The sequence below is a fragment of the Pseudopipra pipra genome, chromosome 13 (genome assembly GCF_036250125.1).
Source record: "Pseudopipra pipra isolate bDixPip1 chromosome 13, bDixPip1.hap1, whole genome shotgun sequence".
In the NCBI taxonomy this organism is placed as follows: Eukaryota; Metazoa; Chordata; class Aves; order Passeriformes; family Pipridae; genus Pseudopipra; species Pseudopipra pipra.
This window is the reverse complement of record NC_087561.1, coordinates 6,673,617-6,694,707: the sequence shown is the minus strand read 5'-3', so window position 1 is coordinate 6,694,707 and position 21,091 is coordinate 6,673,617. Positions and strand designations below refer to the sequence as shown.

At 40.6% G+C, this 21,091-nt stretch overlaps 1 protein-coding gene across 3 annotated transcripts in view; it reads left to right on the top strand.

Annotated features, from left to right (window-relative positions):
• Nucleotides 1-20,252, top strand: part of COL4A5 (collagen type IV alpha 5 chain) — a 79,683-nt gene extending 59,431 nt beyond the window's left edge. For all 3 annotated transcript variants that reach the window (XM_064669817.1, XM_064669820.1, XM_064669818.1), the window contains 16 exons: nucleotides 171-310; nucleotides 1,249-1,375; nucleotides 2,593-2,673; nucleotides 3,248-3,346; nucleotides 3,910-3,960; nucleotides 4,740-4,925; nucleotides 11,186-11,319; nucleotides 11,664-11,736; nucleotides 11,886-11,957; nucleotides 12,328-12,456; nucleotides 12,767-12,865; nucleotides 14,087-14,299; nucleotides 14,646-14,823; nucleotides 15,402-15,516; nucleotides 15,819-15,991; nucleotides 17,495-20,252. In XM_064669817.1, coding sequence (XP_064525887.1) covers nucleotides 171-310; nucleotides 1,249-1,375; nucleotides 2,593-2,673; nucleotides 3,248-3,346; nucleotides 3,910-3,960; nucleotides 4,740-4,925; nucleotides 11,186-11,319; nucleotides 11,664-11,736; nucleotides 11,886-11,957; nucleotides 12,328-12,456; nucleotides 12,767-12,865; nucleotides 14,087-14,299; nucleotides 14,646-14,823; nucleotides 15,402-15,516; nucleotides 15,819-15,991; nucleotides 17,495-17,576 — 1,952 coding nt within the window. In that variant the 3' untranslated portion in view covers nucleotides 17,577-20,252. The remainder of the gene's footprint in view (nucleotides 1-170; nucleotides 311-1,248; nucleotides 1,376-2,592; nucleotides 2,674-3,247; nucleotides 3,347-3,909; nucleotides 3,961-4,739; nucleotides 4,926-11,185; nucleotides 11,320-11,663; nucleotides 11,737-11,885; nucleotides 11,958-12,327; nucleotides 12,457-12,766; nucleotides 12,866-14,086; nucleotides 14,300-14,645; nucleotides 14,824-15,401; nucleotides 15,517-15,818; nucleotides 15,992-17,494) is intronic.
• Nucleotides 20,253-21,091: the final 839 nt, after the last annotated feature.

The following is a 21,091-nucleotide window of genomic DNA, read 5'->3' as shown; positions in this document are numbered from 1 at the left end:
GATAATTAGTTTAGTTTGTTTTTAAAAATAAAAACACATTAGGTATTCAAAGCCAGCCAGTGAAATTCTTAGTCCTTTCTAGTTCAGTTACTGTGCTTTGAGTGATTTCTGTAAATTACTGCAGAAGTTTTATTTATATTTATAAAACTTGTACTTTATCTCTTGGACAGGCCCCCCAGGGATTAAAGGCAGCCAAGGAATAGCAGGACGTCCAGGGCAGCCTGGGCCTGCGGGATTTCCTGGACTGAAAGGGGAGAAAGGTGACCCTGGTCTTTCAACCATTGGTATTCCTGGTCCCCCTGGACCAAAGGTACCTTTACAAAATTTTTCGATTGAAAAGTCCATGAGGAAATTAGATTCTCTGTTGATTATTTTTTTTTCAACTATTGCTTAATATCTATTATATATAACTGTAAGTATGTATATAAGTATATTAATAACAAGCAGGGTTGACTGTGGTTTGTTCTTTTCAGGTGGGAGCAAAAATTTCTAATTTTAAAGGTGAAAATATTTATATATAATTTAATCATGTTAAAGGAGAAGATAGTTTATCAGACTTTTCAAGCTGGGTTCAGTTAGTGGCCTAGTCTTCCCTGTGACACTTTCATAGTTGTTAGGGATTTATACAATTAGTATCACATTGTTCCTGTGTCTAATTATGTAGTTAATTATTAAAAAATTAAGACAACTTGCATTTAAGAATAGATTACTAATAATATAGCATGATTGCTGCTGCTTAAAATTTTTAAGTCTATATAAAATATTTGCATTAACATTTATGTATGTCATCCTTTCTGCCAGCCACAAAAAAGGGATAAAAAGATCTTCAGAATATCTTGCAGTCTTCAGTGATGCCTTACACCTGATGTTGAGCACAATTAATTTAGCAAAAACATTGCATGATTAAAGCTCCACAGACTTCTTTTTTTTTATTATTATTCTGCATTATCATGGGGTAAAAATCTCTGTTTCTTCTTGAAAAAAGGCAGACACTTTTTTCTCAGTGTAGGCCAGTTCTGAGGAAAAACTATGATACTCTGTACAAAATTATAGGGGAAAACTGTTGAAGTCTTTACTCTTGCTACTTCCGATGAATTTTCTGTTGAGATGTTTGACATTACCTGGATATAAGGAGAGGTGTACTCAATATAATGATGACCTTTATGTGATGGTAAGACAGGGAACATACAAGAAAGGCTTACCCATCTTATAAAGACTGGGTTCTTATTTCTGCTTTGTGTTTTCTAGGGTGACCTTGGTTTGCCTGGATACCCAGGTAGTCCAGGCAGTAAAGGTATAGCTGGAAATCCTGGTTTGCCTGGATTTCCAGGCAGTCCAGGTGCAAAAGGAGAACCAGGCCTTCCTGGATTCCCAGGTAATTCTCAACAGATTTTTTTCATTTTCCCTCCTGCTTATATTGGTACACACAGCTAAACACAGTGGGTAACTGGGGGAGGGCTCCAGCTTCTTTCAGAGTTTCTGGCAGTCTGCTGCTTCTAAGCTTTGTGCTGTTGGAATTGGCAACAGTAAGTGTGGGAATGCATCTCTTAAGAGTGCCTTCTGAAATTATTCATCTGCTCTGAGGGGATGTAGCAGTTGTGTTAGCTAATGCTCCCCACTCTCCACAGCAATCAGACTCTCACATCCTCTGACCCACAAATACTCGTGTCCATATTTTTCCTTCATGAATCAATAGAGAAGTGCTATCAGGAAAACAGAGCTTGTTTTTCATACCATTTACTGTCTAAAAGTATGTTGTAAAGAGAAATCTCTGAAACATAATTGTTAGGTTTTGCGATCTTCTCTAAAAAATATTAGTAGAGATTGTTCACAGGTATATCTCAGTTATTCATTCACAATTTAAAGAAACAAAGTTTTTACCTGTTGTACAATTATGCTTGAGCTGCTTTGATGTAGGAAATTAGGGAATTTATAACTTTGGTCATGGCAGCAGGAAGCTCAGAAGAGAACAAAACTATGACCATGAACCTGACAGGTTTTACCCTCTGCTTCATGTTGTGCCTAAGAGTCTGAACAGCCAGAACAGTGTATTGAGACACTGCCTTGGTCAGGCTCAGGTGCTGTTCAGAGCAGACACTGAACAGATCGTTGGTTTTCCTACCTCCCACTCAGCTCATGCTGTAGGGGTGAGAATGCAGTCTAAACTCTTAAGACTGTTTTTATTAAGATCCTTTTTCAGGAAAAGGAAAAGAGGATTGGGGAAGAACTATCCAATCACAGTTCATAATGCTTCCAATTTGTTGTCAAGCAGAAACACCTGTCTCTAAAATAATAATTTTCTAGCAGACTGCCAGACTTGCTGTGTCCTTGGCCATGGGCACTCAACAATTAGGAAGACAGTTTTGAGAGTTCCAGTAAGGACAGCTGTGCTAGTGTGTTTTGTTTCTGTACACTCTTTGCTTTACAATTCACATCCTTGGTCAGCTGTAAATCTGCAAAATGAGCACAATTACAATCTCTTGGTAAAATTAGCTCATTTGTTACTCCGGGCATCTCAGATTGTGGCATTTCAAGATCTGCTGAAAAAAACAGTTTTGTGCTTAATTTTATTGAAATGCCTGTGCTTCACAGGAACACCAGGAATTCCAGGACCAAAAGGTATTGAGGGGCCTCCAGGTAATCCTGGCCTGCCTGGACCACCTGGGCCAGTAGGTGAGCATGAACAGAGCAGCAGAGATCAGCAGCTTCTGTGAAAAACATAACACATGAAGCCACTTCCTTTCTTCTTAACATCTTCTTTTTAACATCTTGAAAATGCATCTATATGTACATGGGTGCTGTCATTGCAGACACATAATTCACTGAAATTAAACAGAAAAGAAAGAAGTTTTAACTTTCTTTTGAGGACTTGTGTCTACTGTCATAGTCAATTCAATATTGACTATTGAAACAACAAGTTAATTGTTTCAGTATTTACAAGCTTTATTTATGTTAAGTACTCCAGTGGTCTAACCTGTTTATATAGGAGCAAAGACTTAATTTACTCTAAAGGGAAGCATTATATTATTTTTAGCAAACAGTGACTGCTTGAAAGGTCACATGCCTAAAAGCCTCTTCTAAACTGCCAGAAGAGAGAGAGAAAGGTCTTAATTTTAAGATTACACTCCTGTGAATCTTGTATTGCACTGCCACACCTTCAGATTCAGATGGTGGGGAGGGAGGATGCTGCTTTTTTTTGTTGTAGGTTAGGCATGGCTGTGCTAAATGTGTTCTGTTCCCCTCTTAGGTGATATTGGTCGTCCTGGCCCTCCCGGTCCCTCAGGGGAGAAGGGACAGCCCGGCCGAGACGGGATCCCGGGACCAGCGGGTCAGAAGGGTGAACCAGGTTAGGTGTCCTTCCTCTTTGTTTTCTCCTCTTGACTCTGCTTTGGGATGTTCTGCTTACTCTGTCCTTTCTTCCCTGTAACTGCCCTTACACCTCCAGAGCTGCTCCTGTGGTTCCCAGCTGCTGGGTGGCTCACAGAGGTGCCAGTGAAGCACAGGACAAGAATTCAATCAGCTCTTAGATTTTATTACCTGACTTCAACACCAGCCCCGTTCCTGTATTCCATGTTGGCTGTATTGTTTCAGCTCAGTTACAGGGTGCATAAACAGTGTAATGTCTGCCCTAAAAATAGAACCCCAAACAAAAAATGCAAACATAGCATATCCCAAAATCTGAAAGAGCATGGATTGGGAATGGATGGAAATGCTTGTGGAAGTTACAGATGCATTCAACAGCAAAACCTCTGGCTTTGGTGAAGACTGGTGAGTGCATGAGAATCCCAGGAATCTCAAGGAATCGCAGATTTAGATGAACTGCATTTTCATTGTTCTAAGCCTCACATTCCCATTCCTGGAGACCTGAAAGCTAGATGTTCATTATTAACTGAATGTGTTTCTTTTCAGGTTTACCAGGTTTTGGGCGCCCAGGACCTCCAGGACTCCCAGGATTGTCAGGTAAAGTTTCCCTGTTGCTCCTTGTTAAAAGGTTGAATGTAAAATACATTTATACACCAAAAAAAAAGAAGGGTGTGTTGTATGCTCTGCAACAAATGAATGTCATGGCAACAACTAAAATAACAATTTTTTTTCTCAGCAGACTGTCTTAAATTAACCACAGTAATAAAGACGTTTATTACTGACCACTGAATTTTGTAAACTAGCAATTATGCAGCCAGAATAAATGCACACAGGACTACAGCCTAGTGCATTGTGTGGAACTTTGCTGATTTGTCTCAGTAAATAAAGCATTCATACAACAGATGAGAAATGAAGTTGCTTTAAAAGTATAGCTACTTGCTATATTGCTTCCTTTCCAGTAACATTAAAGTTCCTAAATTCCTCCAGCTTATTTTAAAGTTTTGCAAGTATGTCTTAACTTTCAGCAATATCTAAAAAAAAAAATTATGAAGTCTTAATATAGACAGATTTCTTCACAGAGAGTTTTGCTTATAGACTTACAATCTCAGAGGATGTTTCTGACTTACAGCATCACCGAGTAGTGAAGTGACACTTAGTAAGACTTTTTAACATGTCAGAAGGTACACTGCTTTCTCCTGCAAGAATTATTAGCCTTAACTCTTTCCTGAATGTTAGACAATTTTACCCTGTCTGACTGACAGGGGAGCTGTGGCCAGACTTGGACCTTCTGCAAGAGAGAGAAATGGCTCTGCAAATTGACTTTTGGCCTTTTGTAACAGAATCTAACACTGTAACATGGCTGTCTGGTTTTACAGGGCAAAAAGGAGAACTGGGCTTACCTGGCCCACCAGGGCCCCCTGGACTTCCAGGTCTGAAGGGAGAACCAGGTTTCCAGGGATTCCCTGGTCTACAGGGTCCACCAGGTCCACCAGGATTACCAGGGCCACCTCTGGAAGGTCCTAAAGGTAGCCCTGGCCCACCAGGTGTTCCAGGAAGGCCAGGTAAGAGCATGATCCATACCTGCAAACATCTTTGACACTTTGATATTTTGCTGGTAGGTCATCAGCCTTCAAACTCTCTCAGTTTATTTGGATGGATAAGTTCAAGCCCCATGGCATGGGTCTGTGGGCAACCAGAGCATTTTGTTGCCAAAAGTAACAGTATCTAAAAATGAAACAGCCCCAGTTTCTCTGAGTTTCTGATACCTGGCAGCAAAAATCGAAGGCGTTGCTGAGCGGGCGGTTCTCCGCATGCTGTCCCAGTAATCACCTCGCAAGCACGGCACCGACCTCTGAACGTCTGACACCTTTGCAGTACTTGTCACATGATCAGCAAATGTCATCGTGCACAAAACCCAAAAGTAACAAACCCCATCACTGTAAGAGTCATGACAATCAAATTCCCACTAGCACCACAGCATGATCCGGTCGGATAGCTGCTCATCTCCGTCTCATGTAACACAAGTCATTGCTCCATTGTGTCCTGTGGCTCCCGTGGACTCCGTGTTCATCTTCCCATTCCATGTTTGCATTTTGTTCCTGCACCAGCTAATTCTGGGAATGAGAAAACTCTATACTGAGTTAACGTGGCTGAGCAACTACCTTGCCTGTATTAGAGTTTGATTTTTTGTGTGTGTGTGTGTTACAGAATGTTCATTTGAATTTAGATACTGCTCTTGAAAATATTGAACTTTAATGAACCTGTCACAGCTCTGGCTCAAGCTTATTGCTGTATCTTGAATCCAGAAGTACTTTGCTACCAATGAGACTCATCTCACTTAACAGGCTTGATATTCTCCCTAAAGGAGACTGCTTTCAAACCAAGCCATTGGTTGATGACAGATTTTTTTTCTTTGCATATTAATGGTGAAGTAATATTTTTATTTATTGCCCTTTACTGCCCTCAAACTATTCTTTTATTTAAAGACTTTTCTGAGGAGAGTTAGTTTTGAGTTAGTATATTGGTAAAATAGCTGCTACACACATATATTGTTCATCTTTGGGTATCAAGGGAGAGTTTAGTTTTGCAGTACACATTTGGAAAGATTATAAGAATTGCTTTTTCCTCATGCTTGCTTCTGATACAAGAGGAGGCTGTCCCACTGAAAAATGTTTTTTAGAATGGAATTGTATCAAAATATTTTCCCCAGAACTGGAATTGTCATATGTTATTATTCTCAATGGCAGTATGAGCTTTTTCTTGTGCAGAGTGGGCTATGAACTCATCTTCATCTACCCTAACTGTGCATTCAAAAAATGAGTCATTGTAAACAACATTTGTTTTTAATTTATAACACCTTAAAAACTGGGTTGCTGTTTGCCAGTATAATGAGGTTTTCTTTTAGTCCTAGTAAAAATACTTGAATTGTGTTGTATCCTAAACATGCTTTGGGTGTGACTGGTGTGAAACAGCCCCATGGGTTAATAATGCACAGCCAGTTACAATGTCTTCCTGTTTTCCTGTTTGGTCAGTGGAATGAGGCGTGCATGCCCTCCCCCTTTCTGCTGGAGGAACCTACTCCCTGCTGTACCCCAGGGGCTCTAACCAGGCAGTGGAGCATCCCTGCAGCAAATTGGTCCTCCAAGTTTGCTTTTGACTTTCTGTAATTTTTCTGTATGTAGAGTGGTGCAGCAATTAAAATTTTGCCCCAGGAACCTGATTGGTCTCTAACAGTATGGGCTTTCCTTTTTAAAAGATTCTTTGTAGAGGATATCTCCAAACTCTAAAAAAAAAATTAAAGTAAATCAGCAAAGCAGTATCTGATGTATAATAAAAGTGCCAACTAAGACTCTCTGTTCTGCTGCAGCACTGGGGTTTTATGGAGCTTCTCATCCTGTTCACACTTCCCTGTAGAAATCAAGTTCTTACTGATTCCAATCAGTTGGGGAGGTGGAGAAATGATGGGGCTCATTTTGTGCAGATTTATGAGCATTGGCACAGGGGGGAACAATCAGTGAGGTTCTGCTCAGCCATGTTCTCTCTCTCTTTCTCTTATTTCCATTTTTGTTGCATGCAATGTATAAAGTGAAGCATTTGTTTTGCTCAGTTACGTGTGAACTAATGTGGATAAACCAAACTATTATTGCAGTTCTGGTACAATCAGCACTCCAGCCTTTTGTTTCTGATGATAACACAGTCTATTGTTGGAAGGCTGATTTTGTAACATTTCAACATAAGGCAGTTAGTCATAAAAGCAGCTGTGTGGCTGTCAAATTACCCCTTCCAGGGACAGAAATAAAACCAGAAGCTGTTTGCGTACACTGTTTGTTGTTGACTTCTGTGTATATTCTAAGATTAGTAACAGTGATGAAGTCAAACATGATGTAGCTCTCTGACTTCAGTTGAGTTGTCCCTAAAATAAACATTGATAGATGGTTTGGGGACAGATTTATTAATTGATTATAAAATTAAGCCAATTTCCAGGGCAACAGAATATTGCTGTTACTCCACATGTCTGTTTTCATTGCTCTGAATAATAATAGTTTGGTGTTTTGCACACTGTATGTAAAGGAATATTGAGCTAAATCTAAAAAGAAAGGTTTAGTTGAATATGTTAGTTTGTTGATATTTCTAACAATTTTGATGTTTTTCCCCTTGTTCTAATGATGACCTTGGTGAATTCTGACCCCCTACTCCCAGGTCCCTCAGGTTAGCCCTGTAACTCCAAAATAATAACTTTGCATGAAAATGAACTTATATACTTTTGTATTGTCTAAAAGTAGATATGCGGAGTCATTTTTCAGACGTACCTTTTAATTTGTGGTGGAAAAAAAACCCTCAGAGTTTGCTTTCAGCCACCTCCTCCATGTTGTTGTGGGACCAACACTGGAAGGACATAGAATTGCTCTGCCCGTGGTGGAAAACCACGTGGGTCCAGATTTGCAAGGCTTTTATAAAGTCCCCAGCTGCGAAACTTGTTTTAGCAAATTTATTCTCAGTGCAGTTGAAAATAATATATAGTGGTTTTCATCTTTTTTTAGAAAGCACATTGCACTGTCCTCCTGTGCCTTTGCTGTATGATTGTGTATTGCAGCTTGGGCAAGTGGCACCCTTCATTTTTGTAACACCTGCCACTCTTGATTTTGGACACTCTCAAGTGGCTCAAATAAATTAGATATTTGTTTTATACCAACAGTGTCTGTGGAAAACTTATATAGACTAAGAGTGATGCTTTACATTCACAACTTAGAGCACTGTAACTTTTCAGTGAAGAGAAATCCTTAGTTCCATTGCTTTGCTTCATCAGAACATTTAGAGGAAACGAGGAAAGTTCTTCCTTTTACAAGTATTTAATTAAAATAAAGCTCACAGCCCTCCCCTCCCTGGGACTAGGGCAGGGGGACAGGATTGGTGAGAACATGGTTGTTTTCAGAAGTTTATTTTAACTTTGGAGTATCAACATGGAACACAAACTGGCACTTGGGAGGATTTTTAACGTCTGTGTCTGGATTGAAAATGACTTGGTATATCTACTTAATAATGATGTCTTTAGGTTTTGCTGTGATGACTTTCAGGAAGCAAAGAAACGTCAGGAAAATTCCATAGAGGAATACATTTCAGTTTTTAGCCTGCTGTCCTAAGCACTGTGAGGTAGCAAATGTGGCAGCCCCTAAAGTTTGAATCCCAGCTTTATGCAGTCATATAAAAAAATGAATGTGGCTTTACCTTTTAATTTAACTGTGGTCACCCAAGCAGTAACCACACTTTAAAGGAGTGCTGCCATCATGGGGGTGCTGGGAGGAGCTCAGCAATTGCCTCACATTTTGTTCCACCCTGTGTTTGTGCTCAGCCAGAATTCAGTGATGAATAGATTTATAAATCATAGCAAAACTTACCTATCAGTGAAATATAGTTTATAAGTACTTAACAGTAACAATGAAATGTCCATGTCATTATTTTTAACAACTGTTTACAGTTAGTATTTGAAATAATTTATCAAATATGTAAGAAGTAGTGCTGTGAGGTAAACCTGTTGTGTATTTATTGTAGTTTTTAGCTGCAAATTGCATGGTGGTATGTTGATATATTTAAATCATTTCACTGACATGAAAGATGCAAGTGGCACGGGAGCTAAAATATGTATTAACTTAGGAGCATAGTAGGGACAACCAGCTTACCTTTTGAAAGAGGACATTTAAATCATTTTTCCAAGGATGTTATCACATGCCATTCTCCATAATATCCTTAAACAGGTAAATTAGCATCTTGGAATAATTTTATCAGGAAAGACTAATGCCAACAGTAAAGACAGCAAATTCTAAATTTGCAAGTTGTGCTTTATTTTTGCCTATAGCATTTGCAGCCCTCTTGATCCATGTCAATCCTGCCTTCCATTTCCAAGTGGGTGTAAGCCTACTTTTCAGTCCTAGAATTGTATTCACAGATAGATGAGGTTCACACCTGATTTGTGGTGATAAGTCCTTCTGTTAAGTCAGACTTCCCCCTTACCCAAAGCAGAATTGTCATTCACAATTCACCTGCCTGTTTGCCAAGTTCCAGGCCCTGAGAGGCTGAATATTGTCAGTGAAATGGTTACATAGACCAAACCTCTTGTGAGCCAGGACTAACCAGCCATAGGCCTTAGCTGTAATGTTAGAGCAATAACACATTTGTTAGTAAAGCTCTGAGTTTGCTGTTAAATGAAGTGTCAAGTTAGTAGAGCCTAGTCACCAGAATAACTTGTATCTGAAAATTCCTGTCGTATTCATGTGTGGTTTTATGCATGCCTGTGGATTATATTGTAAATGCAAAATATGCTGGTGAAATGGGTTGTTGTGTAGTGTATATGCTGTCATCTGTACTATTTCTAACTAGTAATCTTGTTTTGTACTGTGTGATGTCTGACCCTTCTAACATCGATCATTGGGCTTTGGTGAACTCTGATCCTTCCAGGTCCTCCAGGTTAGACTCTTAACTCGGTCAATTTGTTTTACTGCCTTGCACTTGATGTAAGAGAAACAGATGTTTTCCTGTAATTCTGTCATTGTCTCTTTAAGGACTATGGTTACCCTGCAGACCATATGTGTTTGATTAGCATGCCTCAGATGGTAACCTGGTATTATTTTGCATGTGTACAGTACTAGACCAGTATAAAAGAACAAAATGAACACAAAAAATCCTTGCATGATGGGATGCTTTCTGTAGCTGAAACTGCTACAGGATACGTGTGAAATCTGGTACAAAATTGCTGTTGATTTAAAAAGGGAAGGAATTCTATACTCAAATTTGCATGCAGAAATACAACTCATCAAATTAATTCATTGAATATAGACTATGAGGATGTCAAAGGAGATGCTAAGTTATTCAAGGTTGCAGAAGAGCTGAAAATCCAGCACACTCATAAATATTATTGGATTTGTTGTACTGCAGGGGGGAATGTCATAGCACTGGCCTGCAAAGAGATCCTTTTGTTAATCCAGTTATGAGATCTAACTGGTAAAATGTTACTAGCTGTTCCTGCATTTGCTTACAGTTTGTTTTGCCACAAATTACTGTTACCTTCTATTTAGGTGGTGGCATAAAGGTATAGGTCTCATCTTTCAGCTCTGCAGATACCTAATTTTCTTTTAAATCCACTGCTTTGCTTTGGTTTAATGCTGCTGTAGCAAAGGGAAAATATTTAAAGAACAGCCCAGTTCCTCCATTGGATTTACAGAGTGTAATTCTACTGAAGAAAGACAAATCAGTCGGAGGGAGATTCAACATAAAGAAGTTTCTGCAACTCAGATTATTATTTAGGGAAGGCAGAATGATGAGCTTCCTGCTGTCCAGCAGTCAGGTGACAGTATATAAGGGCTGCTCAATAGGTGTCATATCCTAACAGCAAAAAAGCAGCAGTATTTTACATTGTTGAGACTAGCTTTCAAAAGGACTCCAGGCTGTTAAATAGCACTTAAGACATGGTGAATGCAATGCAGGTCAGCAGAGGGGATATTTGTACCATCTAATTTTGGGTTTCTTGGCTCCTAGTAAAGGCACCGCTCTGGTCACTGGAAAGCTGCTAACGCAGGTGAGCTGCACTGCCTTCTGGGAAGACCTGCTTCTCTTCCTCAGCTAGATAAGGAGCCTTGGTTCCTGATTTGGGTAGTGCAAATGATCCCTCTATTTGTTTTCCTTTTTGTTGACCCTGAATTTAGCATTGAAATAGAGCTGGGAAGTCAAGCCAAAATATCTTTTTTTTTTTTTCTCATTCTGAAGGCACGAACCCGGGGAGAATGGTTGAAATGTACTGATATGTGTATATTTGTTCTGCAATGTTAAGGTGCACCAGGCCCAGAAGGTCCACGAGGGCCACCAGGCCCTGGAGGACTTAAAGGGGAAAAAGGGAACCCGGGTCCACCTGGTCCACCTGGCCTGACTGGTCCAAAGGGAGATCAAGGACCACCTGGACGCCAGGTAGGACAAGAAATGGAGTTTCTTGTTAATTTTTAAATGCAATAAAAATGGAATGTATTTGGGTGGAATATGCAGTTTTCCATAATAAAATAAAAGCCAAAATGTGGTAGCTAACACCCTGTCTCATAGCAAGGAAAAGAGTCTTTTCCTTAATTATCCCCCAGTATCTGGGCAGGATGTCCCTGCTGTATTCCTGTGGGAGCTGGAGCTGTTGATGCAGCCTCACGTTCCCGTGTGCCTCAGCCCTTCACAGCCCCCAGTTTGCTTGTTTGTGCACAGGCACCTTTCATTCTGTTTCTGAAACTGAGAGGAGAGGAGTGAATAACGTGAGGCTGTTTTTCCAGGGGGATCCTGGCCGTCCGGGTCTGAATGGAATGAAGGGGGACCCCGGGGTTCCAGGCGTTCCAGGATTCCCAGGTATTTAACTGGGGATTCCCAGGCATTTAAATAGCCTTTCAAGTGAAAACCTCCAGACACAGTAACAGCCTGTTTTGGCCGTTCCTGCAGCAGAGTTTGTCAAACAGCATGTTCTTTCACTGTGTGACTGTGTGCATTTGATGTTTCAGGTATGAAGGGTCCCACTGGACCTGCAGGACCCGCTGGCCTCACAGGCAGCCAGGGACTGCCAGGCCCACCAGGTAGGAGTCCTGGGTAGTGGCACTGTCACTTTTGCTCCCTGCCAGCAGAATTTGTTGCAGGGAGGACTGAGTTGGTCTCACCCAGCAATGAAAGTAGTTAAGTGAGCAACAGCTTCAACACAGCTCCAGGGTGTACTTTTTAGCCTCTACAAGTAATCCTAAAATATTTTATTCTCTGTATCCAGTCTACATGGATTAACTCCTGCAGGAGTGGTCCTTTGAGGGGTTCACCAAGAGCACTTTTTTATCCTATATATACACTTATTCTTTCCATTGATGGAGCTCTTGGCTTCTGATCTTGCAATAAAGAAACTGTTTCTAATGCTCTTTTCCACCTTGCTTTATCTAATACTAGTCTGCTCTCTCTCAGGTCCACCAGGTTTACCAGGTACCATTGGACGAAGCATTGTTGTCAAAGGTGATCCTGGTCCCCCAGGTCCTCCAGGACAGCCTGGGTCCAAAGGGGAAGCTGGATTGCCAGGGCCACAGGGATTGCCAGGTATGATCCTGAGTGGCTGCAGAGGAAATGATAGAGGTAGAGCTGAGTGCAGGATGCAATGCCAGTCACATCCAGAGGCTGCAGAGATGAGTGACTGAGCTCAGCAAAAAGCAATAGATAAATGCAGGGTTAATAGATAACAGATAAATGCAGGGTTAATTGATAAATGCAGGGTTCCACCATATATTTCTGGTTCAATGGCCTGTTCTTATATATCATGAAGAAACAAAAGATAAGTCCGAGGCAATTTAAAGATTCTGTAGTGAGATTTCAAGAGGTTTTATTTCAGTTATGTTTTTGTCTACTCTAGGTCCAATTGGTCTTCCTGGTGACCCCGGGAGAGATGGACTACCTGGTTTTGATGGTCCAGCAGGACGTAAAGGAGAGAGGGGTCTTCCAGGCCAACCAGGTATGGTGTTTAGAGATACTCCCATTTCTGAGTGCAAGCTAATACTGGGAAGTAAGATCTTTGCCTCGTGGGAATAATGATAGAATCACAATTTTAGGATTTTCTTAATGCAACAATATTAAAAGCAGCTAAACATACTTTGGTTTGGAATATTCTCAGAACCAACACATTGCTTGGTCATTGCTGATTAATATTGTTGAGTGCTTTATCTCAAGCTGACTGGCATCTTCTTTGCAGCACAGCACAGATGATGTAGAGGAGATAATGAAGATTGTAAGAAACAGAAGAGAGAGATTAGTTAAATCATTTTTATTTTGCATGCAAATCATGAATGGGGAAAAACAGATTCATAAAGGAAAGAATTTCACCCAAGGCAGAGATCGAGCTACCATGCAGGTATCACTTAGAACCCCTGAACTAGGATTTGAGAAATCAGAATAGGTACTGAGACAATTTTCTAAAGATGATGATAGATATTAAGTAGCTCTATATTAAAAATTGTGAGAAAAAGTTTAGAATTTTAATAGTTAAAAGAATACAAAAATCCATAATGCCTGGTTTTCCGTTTTCTCTGAGCAGCTCTATGAAATCTGTTAGCGTTATTTTAGGGAAAAAATGTAAATAATGACTGTAGAATAACATAGTCTAAATATATGTAGTTATAATTCCTGGTATTGCTGTTCTAGAACATCCTTTTCTGATACATTTCTCAACCATTTGACTCACTTTTGCTCACATTCAAGGCTGTTCTAGCTTATTCCCACTTTTTGTAACCTACTCCAAAACTGGCTGCAGCTTTTCTATTCATTTTGATGGCCTTTGGCTCAAGTATTACCACAGTATGCCCCCAAAGTGAGACTTGCTCCTGTTTCTGCCTCTGCCATTTATTTTGTTATCTTGAGCAAGATGTTTCAACATCATCTTATTAAGCTGCACACACAGATATATTTTGCAATTGGGAAGCTAATTTGAGCTCATTCTACTGGCTGTCATGTCCTCTGCAGTTATCTTAGTGCCTCACAGCCCTGAATGTATTTAACTTCACAATACCCCTACAACACAGAGAAAATGTCAGGGGGTGGTGTGAGCAGATACCAGGTGCCCGAATTCACCAGCACCTCAGTCGCAGGCCTGTGCTGCCTTTCAGAGCTACGTTGGTCCTAAAAGAGCAAGAAATGGTGTTAATAACTACTGTGTGCTGTGTTTCTCTCATGTGAACAGGTTCACGAGGAGTACAGGGACCTCCTGGCCCTGATGGCTTACAAGGCCCACCCGGTCCTCCTGGAACAGCTTCTGTTGCTCACGGATTCCTTATAACTCGGCACAGCCAGACCAGGGATACACCACTCTGTCCACAGGGAACATCAAGAATATATGATGGCTTCTCTCTTCTATATGTGCAAGGAAATGAAAGAGCACATGGCCAGGATTTGGGTGAGATATTTTGTATGCGCTGTCTTTAAGAGGAAAGAGGTTGTAGCTGTTTCTTTGAATGCTCTGGTTCTCTGAAGATACGACAGTCTTAGAGATTTCTTGGAGGAGGATGGGGATTGCATACTAAGATCTGCTGTCTCCAGAGGCTGCACATGATAATTCAGGATGAAAGAATGTAAACCAGAACACAGCCGTTAAGTTTTTCCCACATGTGACAATCTGATAGCACATGCTGTGCACTCACAGGAGGAGAGGAAGAATACACAATTACTGCTCTCAAAGAATTGCTATAAAAAGCAATGAAGTGAAAACTTCGCTGTCACATTTTATGTATCTTACTCTGTAGGTACTGCTGGGAGCTGTCTCAGGCGGTTCAGCACCATGCCCTTCATGTTCTGCAACATCAACAATGTTTGTAACTTTGCATCAAGGAATGACTATTCCTACTGGCTGTCGACTCCAGAGCCAATGCCCATGAGCATGGAGCCACTGACTGGGCAAAGCATCCAGCCCTTCATCAGCCGGTGAGACAAAGCAGGCTGTCGGGTCTCTTTTAGTATCTGGATAGATAGAATGTCTTATCCATGTGTTTCCAACATGCAGGTTGGGTACTAGGAGATGAATCTGCCATGTTTTGCTCTGGGGAAAACAAGGAAAATAGCTTGTTTTAAAAGTATTCATTATCTTAAAGGGTCCGTGTCCATGCAGCAGTGGTAATGAGAGGCTGAAAGGCTGCAAGAGCTCCCCTCAACCAGGGGATCTCTGTAGTAACCAGAGCAAGATCGCCATGAACAGGAGAGAGAACATGGGAGACATTGGCTCTAGGAGTAAGGTGTTCACTTGGGGACTTTGAGCTTCCAGCTTTTGTTTCAGGAATTGCTTCAGTATTTTACCCCATGTAGTGAAAATACAGACAGATCTCACACTCCAAAATACTGTCTTACTGCAATTACAAAATATGTGAGAAGTAGAAGTCCAGATTAATAGGAGGGCCTCTCACAGGCTAGTTTTCTTCCCTTTCTCTGTGTAAGAATTCTTAATAAAACATACTCCTATAATATTTCAATGTCATTTGTTTCTCTGCTACTTCCCCTGTGTCCAGATGTGTTGTGTGTGAAGCTCCTGCTATGGTGATAGCTGTCCACAGTCAGACCATTCAGATTCCTTCATGTCCTCCAGGCTGGGACTCCCTTTGGATCGGCTACTCTTTCATGATGGTAAGAACTGCCTCCTACTCCAGAGGCAGCCACTGCCCACCTGTGTCCTCTACTGACTGCTTTGGGATGTTGTTCAGAACTGCAAGGGTTGTCATTTGAAAGCCTTTACCTTCCATCACTAACCAAGGTAGCCAAGACTGACAGGGATTCTCCAGCACACAGATCCCAGTGTAACTGGGAGGTGTCTGACACCGCATCATCTCTGCCAAGAATGGACAGCGACTCTTTTAGTAGCTGAATGCTGTGCTATTGAATTTTTTAGCACTTAAGATTCTTGTTTGTGTCTTTCTTTCCTCCACTAGCACACTAGTGCTGGAGCAGAGGGCTCTGGACAGGCCTTGGCATCGCCTGGATCCTGTTTGGAGGAATTCCGCTCAGCGCCGTTCATCGAGTGCCACGGTCGGGGCACCTGTAATTACTACGCCAATTCATACAGTTTCTGGCTGGCAACTGTAGAGGTGTCAGAAATGTTCAGGTAAGAAAACCTGTTTATTGTCTATTGCTTTACTCCAGAATGAGCACTTTGGAAACTGAATTTATGCCAGAGATCAAAGAAATTTGTTTACAGGGGTATAGGGAAATAATTTAGCTTGTTTTCCCCCTCACAACCAGTTTTTCAAGTGTTTCCTTGGTAAGCCTTTAATATGTAAAAACTTGCTAGGGCACATGCTGTTTTAAAAGGAGTCAGGTTTTTTCTGTGTCAATCCTTATTCACATTTTGTTGCAGTACTTTCTCTGAAAGTAGTCCTACTGTATTTACTATATTTGGAGCCTAAAAGAACAATTTGTTGGGTTTTTCCTTAGCAGACCTTTCAATAAACTCATATTTGAAAAATACAGACAAACAAGAGACAGGTATGAAGGGCAAGATCAACTCTACTTAAACCTTTTAAGGCAGATGTTTAAACTGTTTTTAAAAGTCTTGTGTGAAGGAGGTTTCCTACCCTCCATGGCCAGCATTCTCCCCCACACTTTGCAGAAGGAAACAGGATGACATTTTGGCTGCAAGGAAGCCAGTGGCCATTCTGTCCTCAGCTTCTCTGCAGTCAGTATTTCAGCTGGAGTCTCTCAGCTCCTCAAACTCTTTCCCTTTCAACTGGAGTAGCAAAACTTTTTCTTTGAAAAGTCATCTCCTTTCATAGAATAAATAACTACTGCCCTGTTTGTGTGCTGATAAAAACCTCATAATATTCCCACTGCCACCTACTTGAAAAGTGTAGCTTTGTCACAGAGGGCTGGCACTGTGCACTGTGTTACAGAGCAGTGGTGGCCCCTAAGCTTTTCTTGTGTAACCCCTACAGTCAGGATACTTGCCATGATTAATCATCACTCTTCAGATTTCTGGTTAGTTGATTAGTGGTAATTCTCTAGTAAAAACTTCCTACTAGGAACTACCATGCACCTTTGAGTTTACTGTCTCTAGTATTTTCTCTATCCCATAGAAGCAACTTCATTATATTTTTTAAAGAAACATTTAAGAATTGGACTTACTCTGTTTATGCACATATTACACAAAGTAATCACATTAATCTCCCATCTCCTTACCCTTTCAGAATAAAAATAAATAATATGGTAAAGCCATCACTTAAATACAGCTCTTACTGTAGCACTTGTTATATGAAGTACCCTTCAACTAAGAAACCCAAAGGACAGAAACAAAGACCTCAGAAATATCATCTCAAATGTACAAAATTCACCTCCCCTTCAGTGTGTGTTTGTGTTCCATCACCTGCCAGCCTGAAACAGGTGGTTACCATACCTTGGGGACACTGACACTGGACATGACTGAGCATCTGTCACCTGGTGCTGGGGACAGACAAAAAATCACTCTTAAGGAAAACTCTCAAATCCAGGATTCACTCCCCACTCATGTACTTAAGTGTTGTATTAAAATGTGAATTAGGTAGAAGTTAAAAGGAACAGGTCTGTAAACAAAAAAAAAAGCTAACCCAACCTTTCCTTTGTGTCTGTCAACCAGCAAACCTCAGTCAGAGACACTGAAAGCTGGAGACCTGAGGACGCGGATTAGTCGTTGTCAAGTTTGTATGAAGAAGACGTAACGTCTTGGAGAACGTTTTATAAAACAGTTGAAAATTCCTAAGATGCACTGTCTTCCAGCTGCAACAATGGTGCTACTGTGCAGAAAGAAAAGAAAAAAACTAATCCAAACTGTTTTAACCGTGCAAATTCAAGTGTACCTCACTCACGTGCCAAACTAAGGGTTGTTCAGTACATATTTGACAACAGGACTAAGATGAAAGAATTGACCTCTTGGAAACAGAAAAGAACACTCGAGGTTCATAAAGGATCAGAAGATGAAATTTTTCATTTCTCTCCCTGTACCAAAATGGCACCTTTTTGATCAACCAAGAGAACAGAGAAAGACACGACGCACTGAGTATGTTTAAAATAACAAGACTGCAGTTTTGAAAAACATTTTTCATGGTGCTACTAACCCTACTGTATCCCAGGTTTTTAATATGAAATTTTAAGCTTATTTCTCTTTGTAAGTAATGAAATGTGTATATTGTGTAAACACCTTTTTAGTTGAAATTTTCAGTCATTTAGAAAACAAACCAGACTGATATAAAAATTCTCATGTCTAAAATTAAAAGATACAACAGTATTTTATTATGAAACTTGTGGTACAGAGAGAATTTACCCCTCTTAGACCAACTTATGCATTTAATTTTTCATTTCCTTCCTCTGTTGCCAACCTAATATATTTGGGGAATGCACAATTATTCTGAAGTAATTTCGATCAGGGTTTTAAATGTTGTACACCACGCTATCTGTGGTTTTATTTGTGCTTAGAAATCCCAATCCACTTGAAAAGGCTTTTTTTTAATCTTGTGAAAATATGTGAAATTATTAGCCATATTCTATATCCTTCTTTTCAGAAGTCACATTCACATGTTAGTAGTTTGGTTTAACCAAACCTGTCCCTTGGGAATATCCAGTTACCGAAGCATTTATGATGCTCACATAAAACCTCAACTCTGAAGTGGTGTCCTACATTTTATCTTAAATAGTGTACATGCTAAAACACCTTCTGAATAAAATAAAGCAGAAGATGGTGGAAACTTTCCTATTTACAGATTAATCTTTTAATCTTATGTGAATTTATACACATCCACAGTGTATTTACAATATACAGCAACTCTTGTGTACGTATAGTTCACATAAGGCCTTGAAAGATGGTGCATGCAGTCTTTCTGATGTCAGTTTGTAAGAATCCTACTGTGTATGTCTTAAGAGTGTCACTCCTTGTGCAATAGCTGAAAAGTGATCACTTTTGTATGCATGACTGTTCAGCTTCTATGGTCAGTGCCGTTTCATTTACCCTCGTGTATAAACAGCTCCCTGACAATGCAGGACTATTTGTCAAGTGATGATACTTCAATATTTCCATTGTTTATTGCCACCTCCACTACCAATACAGCCTAACTTGGGAATTAACGTACTGCTCTATACAGGTGATGTGTATTTGTTTATTGACCACTGTTCAGTAATTTATCTGCTAATGGCTGTTCATTCTTACCTTCCAGTTATCCTTGTTATCCTTGTAAACATGGAGCATCCGACATCTCCCTGTTTTATGCACATTTGACAAAAGACATAGGATTGGTGACTGAGCAGGTGGCAGTGATACAATGAGATTGGTGCTGATTTCAAAAGCTTTCAACCAAGTATGAAACTGAAGTTCTTTAGTTTAAAGTGCAAAATATTAATGGCTTTGTCTTTTTTCAATTAGTTGCAGTTATATACGTTGGTAGAGAGTGGGCAATTCAGCAACGTGCATCTTTCAGCTCATTTTAGTTTGGTTTGCTGATGCATATAGAAATAATCTGAACCTGCTGCTACCTCCAAGTAGCTTTGTTACCAAAGCTGAAATAAAATAGTAAGTCAGTCTCTTCATGTAAACACAAGCCCTTATCTTACTGCTGGCTCTGCAGAAGTCTAAAATGAACGTAGCAGCCAATCTCTAGCCCCAGAAAAGCAGAAGAATGGATGTTTAAGTCAAGGAGCTCCCAAAGGAAGAGCTCACTCAGCCTTCCCTACCAACACCCCATCTTGTGCTCACCAGCAACAAGTGTTCAGATGTGGGGACCGGGGCAAGGGCAGAACATGTTTGTTATAGCAGTGCATAACCGGTGCTTCTTTATAAGATTTGGGCTTCTCTCACAGCATGTAAAACCAAGGCAGGAGATCCCATTCCAGACTGAGGCAGAGAGCTCCCAGACCTGCTGGTCATGTGGCAGCTTCAGAGCCCAAAGCTGTGAGATGACCACAGAAAAGTGAAGTGTGTAAAGCAGCTGCACTTCTGACAGCTCCATTCTCTGTTCTGTCCCTGCAGCTCCGGCCCAGACTTGGAGAACAGTACTAAACCTTAATCAGCTTCAGGCTCAGAATTCCAAAGGGGCTGTATTTTACAAAGAGAAAAGTGGTCTAGAGAGGAAGGAACATCTTTTAACTTGAGACCTGCAGCAGAGATTCAAGAGATGTTGGGTTAATTCCCACCACACCATCTGTGCCTTAGAGCAGGTAAATCACTTGACCTGTGTTGGATCGGAGTTACTGATCTATAAAAGAAAACACGGTTATTATTCTCTCCTGCTTCTTGATGCTTAGACTGTAAGCTCCTTGGGGCAGAGACATTGAGGGGGCTCAAATGTTGGTTGGGGCCTCTAGGTGCTATCCATCACTATATAAACATTAAACTACAGGTAAAAGTTTGTGTTTGCAGATTTATTATTAAAAAAGGAAAAAACTGGTTTGAACATTAGAGCCTTAAAATAATCTTCAACAGCACCTAAACACGATCCGGCTGCAGACACCACTTCTCCAGCTCCAGCTAAGGCTCTTTCTCCTGATGTCTGGTATGTTTTTCACTAAAGCTTTTATTCTCATAACTAATCACATACTGTCTGTCTATCTTGTGCCTAACTTGGATTTACACTGTTCCTAGTGCAGCAGCACTTCTGTACCACGAACTAGACTGCCACACACAAACCCTGTGCTGCAGAAGCTCTGAAGCCTGTAACACTTTGTCCTCTGTTGGAAAGGTTAGTTCCTCCAGAGTGACCATTTCCCCACAGAGGGTGAAGGAAGGACCTACTTTTAAAAGTAGTTTTAGAATTTAAAAAAAACGTATATTCATTTTACAAGCAACAAATGCTCAAGTTCTAAAATTTGATGTTCTGCAATTATTTCCTATATACTTTGCTATCCAGCTGGAGTGTTTTTTAGTTCAGTTTGCTGCACGAACTATGTACGTGTGCCACCCTCAGGACACACCTGAGGCAGTGCTGTTTTGCTGGATTTAGGACTGTGCTGCTGGGAGCAGTTATGTGTTTTTAACAGGCCCTTCCCAGAAAAGTTACACTGCAGCCAACCCAGCAATGTTGCTGGACACACAATACTTCTGCTGCCATGGCTACTTCCACTAGAAGCACAAGCTGAAAATTGCACAAGAGATGAATAATTTAGTCTTTCCAGGTTAGTTTATTAGCAAAAAGCAGGACACTTGCTACTGGGAGACAGGGGCAGTGATTAGCCCAGGGGAACAGTGACA